At 54.4% G+C, this 17,441-nt stretch overlaps 3 protein-coding genes across 7 annotated transcripts in view; 1 reads left to right on the top strand and 2 right to left on the bottom strand.

Annotated features, from left to right (window-relative positions):
- Positions 1-8,489, bottom strand: part of LOC122382279 (carnitine O-palmitoyltransferase 1, liver isoform-like) — a 31,487-nt gene extending 22,998 nt beyond the window's left edge. For 4 of the 5 annotated variants that reach the window (XR_006256659.1, XR_006256658.1, XM_043367420.1 and 1 more), the window contains exon 1: positions 8,330-8,472. The gene's annotated coding sequence lies outside the window, so the exon portion shown is untranslated. Of the gene's footprint in view, positions 1-8,329 lie in introns of all 5 variants that reach the window. The other variant, XM_043367423.1, reaches the window with a different exon arrangement.
- A 1,590-nt stretch (positions 8,490-10,079) lies between these two features.
- On the top strand, positions 10,080-14,337 carry LOC122382282. The gene is made up of 4 exons (XM_043367427.1): positions 10,080-10,494; positions 12,774-12,982; positions 13,480-13,662; positions 13,838-14,337. The coding sequence occupies exons 1-4, from the start codon at positions 10,480-10,482 to the stop codon at positions 14,154-14,156; spliced, it is 726 nt and encodes a 241-aa protein (XP_043223362.1). The 5' UTR covers positions 10,080-10,479; the 3' UTR covers positions 14,157-14,337.
- A 309-nt stretch (positions 14,338-14,646) lies between these two features.
- Positions 14,647-17,044, bottom strand: LOC122382281 (translation initiation factor IF-2-like). Its single transcript, XM_043367426.1, has 3 exons — positions 16,310-17,044; positions 15,788-16,056; positions 14,647-15,615 (listed from the first exon to the last, which is right to left on the bottom strand). Exons 1-3 carry the CDS (start codon positions 16,811-16,813, stop codon positions 14,754-14,756), a joined length of 1,635 nt encoding a protein of 544 aa, XP_043223361.1. The 5' UTR covers positions 16,814-17,044; the 3' UTR covers positions 14,647-14,753.
- Positions 17,045-17,441: the final 397 nt, after the last annotated feature.

The following is a 17,441-nucleotide window of genomic DNA, read 5'->3' on the forward strand; positions in this document are numbered from 1 at the left end:
CACGCTGACATCACAGCTGTACCGGACAGGTTGTCACACTCACTCGGACAGGTTCCACGGTTACGGTGGCTCCGTAGAGTCCGCCCCCGTCGCCACCAGCTCGCCAGGAGGTTACGTGCAAAACGGCTGTCCACGTGTGCACGCAACATTACCGAACTGACATTACATCGATGTACTACAACAGCTACTGGCATTAGCATACGCCAGGCGAAAAACCGAGGCGTGGTGCAAAAATCAAAATACAAGCGTCACTGAGGCACCCATGTATCTTCATGTAACGTACCGATAAGCAGAGCGCAGTTGCGCTTTTCTCGGTCCCGTGAACCCGTTTCCCTGGGGCAGCGGTATGAGCAGAACACCTATCCACTAATGCTGTCACCAGCATTGGAGGATGGGTGGGCCATCTGTGTAGCGGGCCTCGAGCCACTGTCGGCCGGCCGACCCACGCCCGGCGCCACGTGACAGCAGCTGCCGCCGGTCTCCCCAAATAGCCGGCCGGGCCGCGAGCCGGAGAGGGGGCGGGTCCCACCGCCCGGAGAGGGGAGGGGTGGGTCCGGCCGCCGGAGAGGGGAGGGGCGGATCCCACCGACTCAGAGGGTGGGGGCGGGTCCCACCGCCCGGAGAGGGGAGGGGCGGGTCCGGCCGCCCGGAGAGTGGAGCGGCGGGTCCCACCGCCCCAGAGCGCCGGTTGGCGACAGCAGCGGGCGGTCGTTGGCCCCGACCGGCGCCGATACCGACACCCGCCATTCAGGGTCGGCCAGTCGCCACCCGGCCGCGCTACTACGGTAAACACGCGACTACGGAGCGACATGACAAACCAAGGACGCCGACACGGCCGGCGGCACGATTCAGCCGTATCGCGTAAACCATGACGTCCACAACACTGGAGTGTAGGGTGTCAGCTCTCCGTCACAACTCCAATCAATCAGTTCAAATCAAACAATTCCGACACCGGCGGAAACGAAACCCGAAACAGCCGCTGTCCCAAACGGAGCAAGCTTTCAATATATATCCAATAAAATGGGTCTCTACAGTATTTGTTTCATGGTCTTTAGATTCTCCCACATTCGCTGCAGTGAAGTCGATAAATGTGGGCAATCTTTAACGTCGGAAACGTGGATCCCCACTCAGCTCTGATATCATGGAGTCAGCATCTGGTGCCAGAATAAACAAAACATGCATCTCAGATATCTAATGCTGATGTTCTGAGGTAGGGTTCATTTCCTGCTCTTTTCCCTTGTAAACAAACATAAGTATGATGTCAATAAATGTGTTTTCAATCTGGATCTGGCTGAGACCACAATCAGGGATGCAGTTTAGACCACCCACTGTTGACTTCTGGGCCTGCTCAAGCCTGCTGTCAGCAGCAAGGGTCACCAATATCTCTTAGTTATAAAATTAGCAACTGGCAACATAGCTGAAGCGATTAGCTCAATGAGGCTGTAACTGATAAAATGAGACCTTATAGACTAGCCATGCTGAAAGGACCATAACAATAGTTAATTACTCTAGATAACCCAAGCTATGTCATGAACAGCAGATACGAAAAAATGCATAAAAAACTGACTACCTTACCTGAAACCAATGTTCCAGGCATAGGTAATACCAACGTACCAACATCATATGCTATGATAATTCTAATAATTAGAGTGTATATTAGTGAGCAGGGCTGACTGTCATCCCTCCCCCCCCAAAAAAAAAAACAGGTGGACTGGAATATAATATGGAATTAATGTTGGTCCTTATCTCAGTGTAAACAGTACAGTACACACATGGCTTCAAAAGACTAATATTCTGCAAACAATAGGTGCATAAATCATGCTAGTATTAGTTAAGATAAAATGCCTTGCAACTGTTCAGTCCATAGTCCATACTGTCAACCACCTGTTTCAATCAACCCCTATTCTATGCTTATTGCTTAAGCTGTTAAGCAGGTAAGAATACCAGGTAAGAATACCAGGTAAGAATACCAGGTAAGAATGTTGTTGCCGACAAACTGCACTAGGTAGTTGGTGTTGCGTCTCATTTCGGCTCTGATCGTAGCTGCCGGGCCGGGCCGATGCGTGATCCCGGCCGGCGCCGCTCCGCGCCGCCGCCGCCCCATCCCCCTGCTACGCCGCTGGCAGATGGGCCGTCCGCGAGAGACTTTATGGCAGTGATCGGGTGACGGGACGCTCCTCTCTCCCTGCGACCGTGTTCTACAGCTGCAGTTGTATGAAAGGATGCGCTGTTACCGGAGGGACTGACCCGGGGGGAGGGGGTGGGCTGGCGTGGCGTCGCACGTGGAACTGTGTCCCCGGCGGGCCGGAGCCGTTATGCCGACATGTGCCGACCGCGTGGTAGGGTTACCAGGACGCCGGGTAGTGTGTAGCTTCTTTGTTATTTCATTACTTCCGTCGCCATCTGTGTCCTCCCGACCCAGTACATAAACGGGGCGGGAGCAGCCATCGCTCTCACTTCTTTACTTTTCGGCGCCGAGAGAGCACTGCCTCGCTCTCTCTGGCCAACTCTTCTGGTCAGTGATACTGTGTTGTCATCGCCTATTCGCCATCTGCAATACTCACCAGTTCGGAAGAATCTTGTGTTTGTGAATGGTGAAGAGTGGAGTGCAGCGGCGGATAAGAGCACGGGGAGAGTGGCACACAGTCAGTTCGCACAGTCTTTTATTTCACGGTGACCGGGTCTACTTATAATTCCTATCTGATTCCTTATTTTCCTAATACCTCTTGCTCTCTGAAAGAGGGCTCCTTTGTCTCTCTGAAAAGAGGGCTCTGCATACCCTTTTAGGTCTTAACATGCTCTCTGTAAAGAGGGTTCCTTTGTCTCTCTGAAAAGAGGGCTCTGCATACCCTTTTAGGTCTTAACATGCTCTCTGTAAAGAGGGTTCCTTTGTCGCTCTGAAAAGAGTGTTCTTAAACCTTGATCCAAAATTATATCCATTCATATAGCATCCACTTCTTATATTATAAATTCCCAATTTCGCCTCATTACCATATCAACCTATATCCTGTCAGGCCCCGGTCGCCACACCAAATGATGCGAGACGTCAACACACACACAGTTATACAGTCCACTGAGTCAAGTTGAAGAACGTCTGCAACATTTTCTGGTCCTCCGGGCCGGATGATCCCGGCCAGAGGTGAGAAGTCAGAGGAAGAGGTCCAGAGGCACAGCCCGCAGTAGAAACCCTCGCCAGTGTTCGTCAAGTGGTATCAACTCGCCCCCTGCAGGATCTAAGTGAAGGCAAATGGAAGATTCAAAGGAGGGAGACAACAGAGAGATGATGCTACGGAGCGGCGACGGCACTGGAGCAGAGAATGGACGTGCTGCTGGAGAGTTGGGAGCCCTGACGCCTCAAGACTCAACAGAGGAAAGCAACGGGAAGGCGATGCCGCAGAACAGGGTCGATGGCGGAGTGAAGGAAGGAACAGCCACCGGTGAGCTGAAGACCCTGAAGCTGCAGCGTGGCCGCAAGGCCGCCCTACTCACCCGTGCCTGTAACATGGCTGAGGTACAAATCGATCGCTGTGCAAGTGAAGAAGAACTTAGGAAGCGGCTTGAGTCCCTGAACACGGCGCTGGACAGCGTCCTGAAGATTAATGATGATTATGTGGAGAAGGTGCAGGAAGTTGAAGAGATAGAGGAGGCGGAAGAGTATGTCACGCGGTTGACGGCACGGCACGCCTCAGCAATCAAGGCTATCAAAGAGGCCATCAAGTTGAAGTCCCCAGGCTGCTCAGCGTCCGTGACAGAGGGGAAGCCGATGTCGCTCGCTTCACGGCGAGACGGAAGTAAGGTCTGTGGGTCCCGGGCTTCAAAATGCTCAAAGGCCTCCACAGTGGCAAGGGAGGCTGAAATAACTGCAGAGATGAAGGCCCTCGAGCTGAAGCATCTCAGGGCAAGAAAGGAACGAGAAAGGCAGAAGAGAGAGCAAGAGGACATGCTGAAGCGGCAGAAGAGGGAGCAAGAAGACATGTTGAAGAAGCAAGAGGACATGCTGGAGGAGAAGGCTATGGAGGAAGAGGTTGAACGAGCGCTTGTGATGGCACGTCTCTGCAAGGCGGCTGAGAGCGACCTTGAGTGGGAGAGACGGAACGATTTCGATGGCGAGAACGTCGCTCTGGTCCCCAGGGAGTGCAATGTGGTGGAGGGTTCAGTAACGGTCGACCTGCCTCAGCGTAGACCACCGCCACAAGAACAGCGCCGAACACTGCAACCTGAGCAGCAGACAGCCGCAAACAACGCCGAGCTGCCGAGCAGCAAGAACGAACAGCATCCCGCTAACTGGGTGACAGCGGTGCGCTCTGAGCAACAGCCTTTGTTTCATCAACAATCGGCGTTTGTGAAGAGCATCCCACGTCTGACCCTGCCGACGTTCCGAGGAAGCGCTCAAGAGTGGCCACGCTGGATTGGGCTGTTTAAAGCTTTGGTGCACAATCAGCCGTCGTTGTCCGACTCCGAGCGCATGGCACACCTTCAGAACGCGGTAGAAGGACCAGCTGCTCAAGCAATCAACGGCATGCTCTTCGACGGGGAACTCTACCAGGAGGCTCTCAAGACCTTGCAGGAACGCTTCGGCAGAGAGGAAGACATCATACAGGCCCACCTGCGGAAGGTCTTCACCTGCCCCCCGCCATCCCTCATGGATCTCCCAGCCATGGAACAATTCTACTCAGTCGTCCACAACACGGTGACAGTTCTCCGCAATCTGGGCTACTCAAGCGACCTAGCGAGCAGCGAAAACTTGAGAAGAGTGGTGGAGAAGCTACCAGTCGAGCTTGGTCGAGAGTGGGGCCGAGAAGTGCATAGACTCCGACCAGTGCGACCCACCCTGGAGGCGTTTAGCTCATGGTTGAAGATAGAAGTCGATGTCCTTAGCCACTCTGGCAGCCAGTTTGTGACAAACGACAGGACAGAAGCAGCCAAGTCCAGGGACGGTGGGACGGCAAGAAAGTCGGCATTCGCGACAGGCGTCACTTCTTCGGCAGATCCAGAATCCCGACGGGCATGTGTGGTGTGTGAGGACACGCACAAGCTCCCAGACTGCCCGACGTTCAAGGCCAAAACTACCGAAGCAAGAATGAATATCGTGAGCGCTGAGACACTGTGCTTCTCGTGTCTCGGCAAAGGGCACTGGAGCCGAAGGTGCAGGGTGGCCAGAAGGTGCGGTATCGAGGACTGCAAGCTCAAGCATCATCCCCTGCTTCATGGCAACAAAGGACAAGCGGTACCCGACAAACCTCGCAAGGAAGAAGGCAGTAACAGCGCGCCGTTCGTGGCGGTTTCACTGAACGAGGAGACGGACACCCTGCTTCAGGTAGTTCGGGTCCAAGTCCATGGCACCAGAGGCTCGAAAGAGGTTCTTGCGCTGCTCGATACCGGGGCGCAAACATCCCTCTGCCGTGAAGACGTTCTGCGCGACCTTGGGATCACCGGACACTGTCGCCAACTCCGAATTCAGAATGTGGAAGGAGGTGGCGTCCGGAAGCCCTCGCAGCGCGTCTCACTGACCATAAGCACACTGGATCCTGATGGAAGGAAGAGTGACATCCAAATCCCTGAAGTGTGGTCCGTTCCAGCTCTCAACGTGACAGTCCCTGTGGTAAAAGGAAGCCAGCTCGAGGGATGTGAACACCTTCACGGACTTGAGTTTCCACAGTACGACGGTGGGCAAGTGGAACTACTTATCGGAGCGAACGTCCTAGAAGCAGTCCTGCAAAGAGAGACGCGCGTCGGACGCCCGAATCAACCAGTAGCAGTGAAGACCGACCTCGGATGGACACTGACAGGATCGGTCTCGGCCATCGTTCCCAGTAGCTTGCGCCAAGTCATGTCCACGAAGCTGCTGCTGACGGAACAGGAGGACGAGCGGTCTGCTACTCTCAATGAAGGGCGGTCTACCGAGCCTTTCGGGACTGAGCGCTGCCAGACTAAACCCAGGTCAAAGGAGGGAGAAAGAGTGGTCAAACCGTTGGAAGAGAGCACAATCAGAAGCCAAGGACGATATAAAACCGGTTTGCTGGGGGCTCGATCGTCACCGGGCATCGCCAACTATGTCCTCAAAGAAACGCCCCAAGAGCACTGGAATGAAGGATGGACAGCGCCTCCCAGAGAACCCGAGCAGATCCAGCGAAGCTTCGACATGGATGACTTCTTGCTGTATGACGGGGATGTGGATACCGCCAAGCAACTGAAGCAAGGAGCCATCCGAGCCCTCTCTGATGGGAGATTCAAGCTGACTAAACGGAGGAGCGGCCGGCACGAAGTTCTGGAAGGCACTTCGACCAGTGATCTGGCCTCCGCCTGGGTGCGCCGACGGCTGCAGCGGAGGAAACCCCAGGTGTCGTCTGGAAAGAGAGCCTCAAGCGGCACCAGGCGGCACGTCCCAGGAAAGATGAACCCTGTCGATTACTGCTCGAGGGGACTGGCTGCCTCCGAAATCACTTCCCAGAGCCGGTGGCTGAGCGGCCCAGCGTTCCTGAGCGACGACGAAGAGAACTGGCCGGCGCAAGCGCCACGGCCGCCGCTGACAGACGACCTGGAGGAGGTGAAGTCAAACATCCTGGCCAGCGTAGTGAAGGGCGGCGACCAGCCGAAACGTCTTCAAGGAGCGGACTACTACCGCTGTCGCCGTACAGCAGCGATGGCGGTGTGATGAGATACGGTTAGTGTATGTGCCGGAACGTTTGTCGGCTCCTTGGTATGTGTGTTTAGAATGCATATCTAAACACAGGGGGGAGTGATGTTGCCGACAAACTGCACTAGGTAGTTGGTGTTGCGTCTCATTTCGGCTCTGATCGTAGCTGCCGGGCCGGGCCGATGCGTGATCCCGGCCGGCGCCGCTCCGCGCCGCCGCCGCCCCATCCCCCTGCTACGCCGCTGGCAGATGGGCCGTCCGCGAGAGACTTTATGGCAGTGATCGGGTGACGGGACGCTCCTCTCTCCCTGCGACCGTGTTCTACAGCTGCAGTTGTATGAAAGGATGCGCTGTTACCGGAGGGACTGACCCGGGGGGAGGGGGTGGGCTGGCGTGGCGTCGCACGTGGAACTGTGTCCCCGGCGGGCCGGAGCCGTTATGCCGACATGTGCCGACCGCGTGGTAGGGTTACCAGGACGCCGGGTAGTGTGTAGCTTCTTTGTTATTTCATTACTTCCGTCGCCATCTGTGTCCTCCCGACCCAGTACATAAACGGGGCGGGAGCAGCCATCGCTCTCACTTCTTTACTTTTCGGCGCCGAGAGAGCACTGCCTCGCTCTCTCTGGCCAACTCTTCTTGTCAGTGATACTGTGTTGTCATCGCCTATTCGCCATCTGCAATACTCACCAGTTCGGAAGAATCTTGTGTTTGTGAATGGTGAAGAGTGGAGTGCAGCGGCGGATAAGAGCACGGGAGAGTGGCACACAGTCAGTTCGCACAGTCTTCTATTTCACGGTGACCGGGTCTACTTATCATTCCTATCTGATTCCTTATTTTCCTAATACCTCTTGCTCTCTGTAAAGAGGGTTCCTTTGTCCCTCTGTAAAGAGGGCTCTATATTTAGGTCTTAACATGCTCTCTGTAAAGAGGGTTCCTTTGTCTCTCTGAAAAGAGGGCTCTGCATACCCTTTTAGGTCTTAACATGCTCTCTGTAAAGAGGGTTCCTTTGTCTCTCTGAAAAGAGGGCTCTGCATACCCTTTTAGGTCTTAACATGCTCTCTGTAAAGAGGGTTCCTTTGTCGCTCTGACAAGAGTGCTCTTAAACCTTGATCCAAAATTATATCCATTCATATAGCATCCACTTCTTATATTATAAATTCCCAATTTCGCCTCATTACCATATCAACCTATATCCTGTCAGGCCCCGGTCGCCACACCAAATGATGCGAGACGTCAACACACACACAGTTATACAGTCCACTGAGTCAAGTTGAAGAACGTCTGCAACAAATGTTACAGCACACGCACATTCGTGTTAAATAAACAATCAGGTCACAACCATGACTATGGGTTGATGTTCCGGTCGCACTTCCTAACGCCTCTGAACTCCTCCAAGACCAAGATAGAGGAGGTTGGAGCAGGGCCCTCCTTGGCTTTGTAGGGGCTAGAGATGCCACTGGAACAGGGAAGCAATCTCGGAGGAGTTTAGAGGGGTTAGGAAGTGCGACTGGAACAGACCCTATAAAATTCTAGTCCTTATCATCCAGCAAAACATGAAACTCTGTAGCTGTGCAAAAAAAAGAACACATAAAATAAGCCAAAGCTGAATGCTCAGGTCAACCTTAAACTGAAACGCGCCATCATATTACATTACAACGATGCCAACTCGATCACAATTGGAGTTGAACTTACCTTATCAAGCTGGTGAATCGTTTATTCAGCACCTAATTTCAAGTCAAGCTACGTTCAGAGAAAATAAAATCACAGCAAATAACATGGATCAAGCGGGACCCTCCTGCACAACGCCCCCGCGCGCGTGTGTTGTGTTGACGAAAAAGACATACCGGATGTCAAGGACAGAATAATTCAGCGCTGAAGCTTACATAAATGAATATATCTGACGTCAAAGGCTTTTAATAAATCTATAACCAGTATTTGTTACGTTACGTGTAAAAAAGCATGCACTGTGTTCTAACCTGTGTAAGAATCTTGGCTCTAACTACAGTGCTTCTTATTTAAATAATTTCTTTTTCAATCAAGGTGACTTAGATCAGAAGCCAATGATGCGTCGTATCTATGAGTGCAGTGCACCGCACTGGTACAAAACTTCAAAGTTCAAAGTGGGCACTTTTGGAAGACGTATATTTCATTTTCATGAGAAATGTGCAGCGGGCTTGATATCAGGGCATCTTTTTTCAATATTCAATTTCGTTCAGGGCATGTACTTTAATTAGGTAAATGTAAGATGCAATAAAAATCTTTCACTTTGATTGGTTTATAATCATGACGTCATTGAATTTAAATAAAGTTATGTCCACTTGAAGGCGTCCGTGAAATTGGCACTGCATTCATATTTTTAAGAAGATTGGGAATCAAGCATTCACGAGTTCCTTATGCTCCTTTATGTAGTTTTTATCACCAAAGTAGTCTGTCTAGAAAATATTGTACCTCAACTCTCGAGTAATAAAGTACAGATCGTAGATAGCCATAAGCGTTCTCACTTGATAATATTTTTAGATTGCAGCAGTGGCAGATCCAGAGGGGGGGGGGGGGGCAAAATGGGCATTTGCCCCTACCAAACGGCATAATTTTAACATCACGCCTATGGACGAGGCATGGAAAGAATCGATAAATTGTTATGGTTTGCCCCCAAAAAAACTCTGAGCTGGATCCGCCTCTGGATTGCAGAGTGGTAGGCTCACAATAGGGATTTTGAATCATTGTCTCGCAAGTCGTGGGGATTCGTTTTCCCTCACGTTTCCCGAAGGACAAGGCGAGGAGACGGACCGGTAGCACCCTCGAAAGTTATTGGCAACCGTTATTTTGGCGATCAGCAGGGATGATGCTTTGCAGGCCGCGAAGCGAGGAGCCTAATTCGTGCGTACCTATGTTTTCGTGCCTGTGGCTGAAAAACTTTTTTATTTAGGTATACTTGCGGATGAAGGTAACGTGAGGTCCGAACTGGAGTCGTCGTCTACCAACCGACATACACGCAACGCCAAGCTAGAAGCTAGGTACTTGCAATCCTCAATGGCGTACATTACGTACAAAAACGTCACCTGCATCTCTGTGGGTCCACTGCTCGGTCTGAGTCTATCTAACGTCCTTCATAACCTATCATATTCGGGAAATATGACAATTGGAGCGTGAAGCGCGTGCTGCTGTTCGTAGGTAGGTGAAAGGATCCAGCCGCTCCAGCGCCCATCCCGCATTCTGTCGACTACCGGTGGCAGGATGCATGGACCCTGGAGGTATGGCCAAAGGAGAAAGGATCCAGCCGCTGGCGCTCCAGCGCCCAGCCCGCGTCTTGCCGACTGCCGAAGGCCGCAGCAAAGCCGTTCACCAGCCGTCGCCGTCTGCCCCCGCCGCTGGCCGATGCAGTTGGTCCGTATCGCGCACATCCGGGCCGGACCGCGGGGGCGGGCTGCATTCACCGCACTCCCATGGCTCGGGCGAATACAACAGGCACTTGAATCTTGATCAAATGGCATGCTATACGGTCACGGAAAGCCACGGACACTCCCGCGTTTCCCGGAATGGGCGGGAGCTCTCCTTCACCATATGACCCTGGAAAGTTGCACGAGCGCTATTGGAGCGCTGTTTCCGCGGGACAATCACATCTGCCACAACAATGAAGGATATTCCCAATCACTTCTCAACGCTATAACAAGAGGACGGCCCGTGGCCGGGCACGAGAGCCGATCCCTATCGGACGGGAGGTGCCAGGCACTGCCGAGGTGGATCCAGCGCCGCTATATAAGCCGCCGACGGACATACCCAGGCTGTGTGCGGTGTGAGCGGCGGGTGGACGGACTCGGCGGTGGATACAGTTCTCTGGGATCATGAATCGGCTTCAGGTGAGCGAACACTGACGGCCCCAGGCGCTGTTATCCCGTCCCTTCCCGGTCCATTTGTTCCATCTGTCCCGTTCTTTCACCGGCCACGTCCCATCTTATTGGATTCCTTTCCAATTGGCCCGTCACGTCAAAATGTGGCGGTGTAATGATAACCATAAGTGCACTTCTTGACATGAACCCAGCTCGAGTGTCCCCGGCCACCCGTGATGTTCCCGGGAGTGACCACTGACCGAAGCATCACTGACCAGTAGGGTGTCCCAAGCATACATGGGAAAAACAAAACTATGAAACATTCAAGGGGCTGAAGTTTGCCCCGGTTCCACTACCGGTAAGGAAGACACTGGTCGAGTTTCAGAGGAATCAGATCACATTTAGAGGTTGCGAGCTTGTGCACTTTTTAACTGACTGAGCAAACCCCATTCCATAATATGTGTAGGTATGTACCGATTGAACAAGCATGACAAATCAGGGTATTTAGACAATTTTACAGCAGAAGGTAGCACTGCACTATCTATGAAACACTTTCTTTGTCTATCCATCCTTGATTTTCTTGGGCTGCGCCTGCTGATGGTGATGCACTAGCTGAAGCAGGTACTGCTTCTGCTCTTCTAACTTGGTGGTGGTGTTGTACCGCTAGATAAGCGAGATTCCCCGTTCGGCGGCATCATTGACGATATTAAGAGCCCTTGCTCTATGGCTGACCATGTGATAGGCTGCGTCGTCCTTCCTTAAACTCCTTGGTTTATTTCGCGATGAAACCTGGGTCCACCACCAGAGTCGTCAGCAGGAACATGGATGGACCAGGAGGTTACAAAGTCTTCGAGAGGAATGCCAATGCTGCTTCAACATGGCGGCAATTGGAGATCGTCATATTCCGTCTCAGCCTAGGCAGTAGGACCGTAAGAGGGACGACGAGCTGGTCAGAGAAGCAGCCGGCTTCCCGCAGGAGGTGCCGGCAGAAGCAAAGGCCATCACAAGTGCCGGAGCAGGGGCGGCTGCAACTGCTTGACGCATGACATGGCCAGACTCCTTCTTCAGGAGGATCTGGGGAGACCGGATGCCGACCTCCACCTCAGTCTCTGGCGTAAGCAAGGGCTAGGCGGTAGATGCCTATCGGCATCAATTACGTGCTGGATACTGCAGTAGGTATGTCGTACCAGTACATCCACCGGATCCGCCGCCTCCCGGCGCGGACCTGCCCAGTGCCCAGGGTGACCCGACCTGCGGTACTCAGCGGTGAGGTGCGCCGTTTGCAAGGAGACGACACACCTGACCATATCCTGATTATGTGCCTGGACGATCTTCATCTTAAGTTAACCGGCAACAAAGATGCGACCGAGACGCAGCTGCAGAGAAGGGAAGTGGTCGCGGCCTTTGCCCGCGACTTCAGGCACCATCAGGAGCCTAACGATGGTTTCTGGAATGATGCTCGTCGATGGTCGCCTTGCGGACAGTTTGAAGATGAAAATTGTGGCCAACCTCCGGAAACCGCCAAGGAAACAGCTGAAACGACTGGAGGGAAAAAGTGCGAACGATTCTGCCCCGTCTAAATCATGCTATGCATGCGATCCTGGTAGCCATGTTAAAATGCACCTAAGAAGAGATAAAAATGTTCATTTGCTCGCAACCTCTAAACGTACTCGGATTCACTTGAAATTTTGTCAGCATCATATCCCAGCCAAGTGGAATGGGGGCAGCCTTCAGCCGGTCAAAAATTAACAAAAAAGTTTTTTTGGGACACCCTACTGACCAGTGAACACTGACCCCTGCGGTACCCCGCTGGTACATACACTGACCAGTGACCAGTGATGGCCCGCGGTACCCGTAGGTGTCGCTGTAAGTGGTGCCGACCTCCCCCCCGTCACTGACTCCCCCTGCGGCGGTACCCACAGGTGGCGCTGACGAGTGCTGACCTCCCCCCGTCACTGACTCCCCCCTGCGGCGGTACCCACAGGTGGCGCTGACGGTGGTGCTGACCTCCCCACGTCACTGACTCCCCTGTGGCCCGCGGTACCCGTAGGTGTCGCTGTAAGTGGTGCCGACCTCCCCCCGTCACTGACTCCCCCCTGCGGCGGTACCTACAGGTGGCGCTGACGGTGGTGCTGACCTCCCCACGTCACTGACTCCCCTGTGGCCCGCGGTACGTAGGTGTCGCTGGAAGTGGTACTGACCTCCCCCCGTCACTGACTCCCCTGCGGCGGTACCCACAGGTGTCGCTGTAAGTGGTGCTGACCTCCCCACGTCACTGACTCCCACCTCCCTCCGGTACCCACCCACAGGTGTCGCTGACGGTGGTGCTGGCGGTGGCTCTGGTCGGAGTGACTGCCGACGACGATGGCCAGTATACGCAGCACTACCACCAGCCAGCGGTACAGTACCACCACCAGCCGGCCGTACAGCACTACAGCGCACCAAAGACCACCCGGCGGCCCGTAGGGGGGCCGGCGCCCGCCGACGCCGTCCAGAAGGCCACCCAACAGTTCCACAGGTAGAAAGTGCTAAAACAATAGGAACTACATTTAAAGACATGATGTGGAGATGAATAGTGAATTAAAATGAAATCGGACTTACTCCACAAGAGTTCGTTGGGTCGGAGACCCGCCGGTTGCCTCAGAGACCCTCCTGTCCGACCCATATTTTGTTCGATCCGCACTGTACCTTCGATTCGATCTTAACATCCGATACGACTCTCGCTGACGAAGAATTGTAATACAATTCGAAAGCTCCGACCCAACGAACTCTTGTGGAGTAAGTCCGATTTCATTTTAATTCACAATAGGAACTTCTCGTCAAAATAACGGGTTTCATCCGGCTTCGATCACTGTGTTGATAAGTGATAACTCCAAGAAGCGAGCGAATGTTCGAATACTAACAACCGTAATAACAATTTATCATTATGAACGTACGTCCTCGTCTCAAGCATTACAAGTAATTTCCATCAGGGTTATCCAGTTCATCTGCCTAACTGTCAGCGACTTTTTCCAGACTGTACAAGGAGGCGGCTGCCCGCGCTGCCGCTGCGCCCGATGACAATCAGAGCTACCAGTCGGTACAGTACCACCACCAGCCTACGGTCCAGTACCACAGCGGACCAAAGACCACCCGGCGGCCTGTAGGCGGACCCGCGCCCGCCGACGCCGTCCAGAAGGCCACCCAACAGTTCCACAGGTGAGCAATACCGGAAAACACCGCAAATCACCCACTCAGATCCCATGACAATGATTTATGATTACTGAAGGAGTGTCTGTTAAACTTGACGTGGCACGTCACGTCGTTACAAAGTTCGCCATCCCATACGGACTATTTTGGTTTCTCACTGTAAGGATCCCTTTCTGCCCCACAGGCTGTACAAAGAGGCCGCGGCCGCTCCCGACGATCAACAGATCTTCGCCTCTCAGCACGTGCAGCAGCAGCCGACGCACGTGCAGCACCAATCGACGCACGCGCAGCACCTGGCGGAGCACAAGCGGCAGCTGGCGGAGCATGCAAAACAGCAGGCGGCGCACGTGCAGCGGCTGTCGGCGCACGTACAGCAGCAGCCGACGCACGTGCAGCAGCATGCTGTACACGTACAGCAGAGGCCAGCGCACGTACAGCAGCCGACCGTCACCGTCGTCCACTCGTACGACGATGATGATTCTGTGTACTACGCCCCGTACTAGGTGACCCATTACGCGTTAGGTAGGACTTCGCCAGACCAGTGGAGTGACCAGACCTCGAACATTCTTTGCGTGAGTGACATGCTTCTTGCCTTAGCTGTTAGTTTTTATTAATGCTTCGCAGTCGCAATCTTCTCCAACAACTAACGGAAATGCCTATTTATAAAATAAATGGTTTATTAATTTTCGTGTTTTCTTTGCGGGACATGCGATATTATATCTTGGACGATGGCTATGGCAATCATAATCGTGCTCAGATCCATCCCCAAGACACCAACAAAGTAAGCACCCAAAATTAAGACCTTGCTAAGTCGAGCAAGCTGCATTTTACTGGGTCAACTTAAGTCGGACGGTATCCACAACGGTTTCACTTGGCTCCCCAAAGACCCGTTTAGCTAAGAGGTATGACGCATTCATTCCGTTCCTAAGCAGTACGCATACATCCTTTTGAATGTTTACACATCGACAATTATTCGCACTATGACTAGCGAAATGCAAGTACAATCATGGTATTCAAAGTTCGCAGTCATTTCACAAATATCTCGCATGCACTCGTCTCACATTTCTTATGGTGATGGGACAGACGGCGAATGAGTGGCTCTAAAATCGGCCTCCCGAGTGCGAGAAGCTGGGCTGCCGCTGCTGCCCCTGCTGCTGATGCAGCTGCTGGTTGTCGGGCGCGTCCGCCGCCTGCTTGGCTCGTTTGCGGAACTCCTCGAAGAAGGCCTTCTTGGCAGCGGCCACCTCTGGGGTGTCCTGTACGGGCTGCGGGGGGCCGCTCACCGGACCGGCCGCGGCGGCAGACAAACGGCCGGCCGACGGCCGACCTCCCGCCTGGGGTCCGCCGAACTGGGGCCGACCTCCCGCCTGGGGTCCGCCGAATTGGGGTCCGCCAAACGACTGAGGTCCGCCGCCCTGAGGGCCGCCGAAAAACGGGCCGGAGCCGGGGAAAGACGGGCCGGCAACGGGGAACGAAGGCCCCGAGCCAGGGAACGGCTGGCGACCACCAGGGAACGGCTGGCGACCACCAAGGAGCGGCTGGTTGGGGCCAGGGAACGGCTTACTAGGGCCGGAGAAGGACGGGCCCGAGACGGGGAAGGACGGGCCAGACGCCGGGAACGGCTGGCGAGCGCCGGGGAACGCTGGGCCAGAGCCGGGGAAAGGCTGGTTAGGGCCGGGGAACGGCTGACCTGGCCCTGGGAACGGCTGACCTGGCCCGGGGAACGGCGCCCGCCCGGCAAGGGACGGGCCCGAGGGCGGGAACTGCTGCTGCTGGAACCCACTGGGGTGTGGCTGCTGTAGGCCGCCGAACGGCTGCTCCTGGAACTGACCCGGCTGCTGCTGCTGCTGGAAGGAGCCGCGCTGGGGCTGCTGGAAGGAATTTCGCTGAGGCTGGTGCGATCCGAGCGCGTTAGGATCGTCCGGGGCGGCGGCAGCGCGCTCGGCCGCCTCCTTGTACAGCCTGCGATGGAAACAGACAGAATTAATCAGCAAGACCAGACGCTTGCAGAAAAAATCCAAAGCAGCGTATATCAGTTTGTGCTCGTTTAAAATAATCAGGTGTGCAGGATTTTGTTTTTGATTCGTATCGCTTAGTGGACATGCATTAGAGACTTGTTTGTGGTTGTGCTCACCTGTTAAATTCCTCTGTGGCCTTTTGCACGGCGTCCAGCGGAGCGGGGCCTCCGACGGGGCCCTGTCGGGGTCCCTGTGAGGCGGACCCGGAGAACTGGGAGGCGGCCGTCGACTGGGAGGGCCCCGCCTGCCGCAGCGCCGCCGGACGGGAGGCCTGGCCCGGCCCGCGGTACAGGGGTGTGCCGCTGAACTGCTCCGTACCCCGGTACGGGTCGTACTGCTGCTGCTGGCCGGCAGCGGTGCCGAGCAGCGCCACCAGCGCGATCACCTGCGGAAACTGAGTCAGTGAGCACAACAGACCGACAGCTCCGCACAGCGGACAGAGTCCGGACACCCAAAGACAGAAGACTTTATTGTCGAAGCAAACTAATACAAAAAGCCTTTGAAATGGTTCAAAGCTCCAAATGAATGACATATTAATCTTACAATTCCCATGAATATTTAACTTATCCCTGGGTGAGGATCCCAGACTCCCCCGCGGCCGGTGCTCTATAAAAACCATATTATCACTATCCACTCACCAAAATCTCCATGGCGTCCAGCTGGTGTGCTGCTGCCTCGGGCGGTCTCACCGACTGCACCGGGCCCCAGTGTGTGCGCCGGCTATATAGCCCGGCCCCGCCCTGTGCACGGGCCGCGCTCCGGCTCCGGCCCGCCGCGAGATTCGGGGCTGGAGAGGTCGGCCGTCGCGCAGACGGCGCGGACACGGTACAGCTAGGGCCCGGCGCGGACAAAGCTGCAGCCAGCCTCCGCCGGCACAGGCGGGAAATCGGCGCTGTCAGTCTCCCAGAGAGTCGGGTGCTGCATGACTCACGACTCGTTGGCGCCGGAGACCCTTCACCAATCTCCGTGTCCAAGGACAGTGCGACCGACTCCACCCTTTCCCTGTTTTTGTGATGGAAGATAATCTGCAGTCGTGCGGAACCACTACCGCGGATCAATGCAGGGCAACTCTGCAGCTCTGGAAAGTGACATTTCGGGCATATTGGCTCGGCACGCTGACAAGAATGGCCCGCTAAGGACATTTTTTACCGATGACGTGATTATGAATGAGAGAATGAGGTCTGTCGTTCCTGACCGCAAACGACAGTCAGCTGCAAGGGGTAGTGTCCACATGTTATAAAAGCTCAGGCTACAGCTACAGCGAGGAAGTACTGAAACTTGCTCCTATGCGTCTGAAGGCAGAAAGATAGTATCGGATGCAGGCTCGCTCCATACGGTACTAGAAATCTGTTAATCTTGCAATGTCTCGTACCACCATATGCGAGAGCCAAGATACCATACGATAATTTTTATGGCTTGTCGTTCACGTGGGAAAGAGTATCATTTTCCTCCTGGAATTTATAAGTGGTTCCTGGTCCTGGCAATGGAACAACGGAACCCAGCGCGACCACTTGCTGGGTTTAAATATGTTTAAATATGTTTCAATTCTCGTTGGGTTTAAATGTGAAGCCCACGGAGACTGCGAAGCATGAGCCGACCGAACTGAACGTATACCAAATCACATAATTCCGTCAGACAGGCGGATAACTGCGCCGATAACTAGCTGAGGTCAGCCGGCAGCAGCGGGCGGCCGGCCGGTCGGCGCGGAACGCCTGACAGGCGGAAAGCGGCGCGCACTCACACGGGACGCCGCGTGCCGAGAGTGGTCAC

Source organism: Amphibalanus amphitrite, unplaced genomic scaffold (genome assembly GCF_019059575.1).
Source record: "Amphibalanus amphitrite isolate SeventyFive unplaced genomic scaffold, NRLGWU_Aamphi_draft 000136F_arrow, whole genome shotgun sequence".
NCBI lineage: Eukaryota > Metazoa > Arthropoda > Thecostraca > Balanomorpha > Balanidae > Amphibalanus > Amphibalanus amphitrite.

Coding starts and splice junctions, on each gene's coding strand:
- LOC122382282 (XM_043367427.1), top strand. Junction 12,983..13,479: donor GCCACCCAACAGTTCCACAG/GTAGAAAGTGCT, acceptor GACTTTTTCCAG/ACTGTACAAGGAGGCGGCTG. Junction 13,663..13,837: donor GCCACCCAACAGTTCCACAG/GTGAGCAATACC, acceptor TCTGCCCCACAG/GCTGTACAAAGAGGCCGCGG.
- LOC122382281 (XM_043367426.1), bottom strand. CDS start 16,813: ATGTCCTTAGCGGGCCATTCTTGTCAGCGTGCCGAGCCAATATGCCCG. Junction 16,057..16,309: donor TGGACGCCATGGAGATTTTG/GTGAGTGGATAG, acceptor CAGTTTCCGCAG/GTGATCGCGCTGGTGGCGCT. Junction 15,616..15,787: donor GCCACAGAGGAATTTAACAG/GTGAGCACAACC, acceptor TTTCCATCGCAG/GCTGTACAAGGAGGCGGCCG.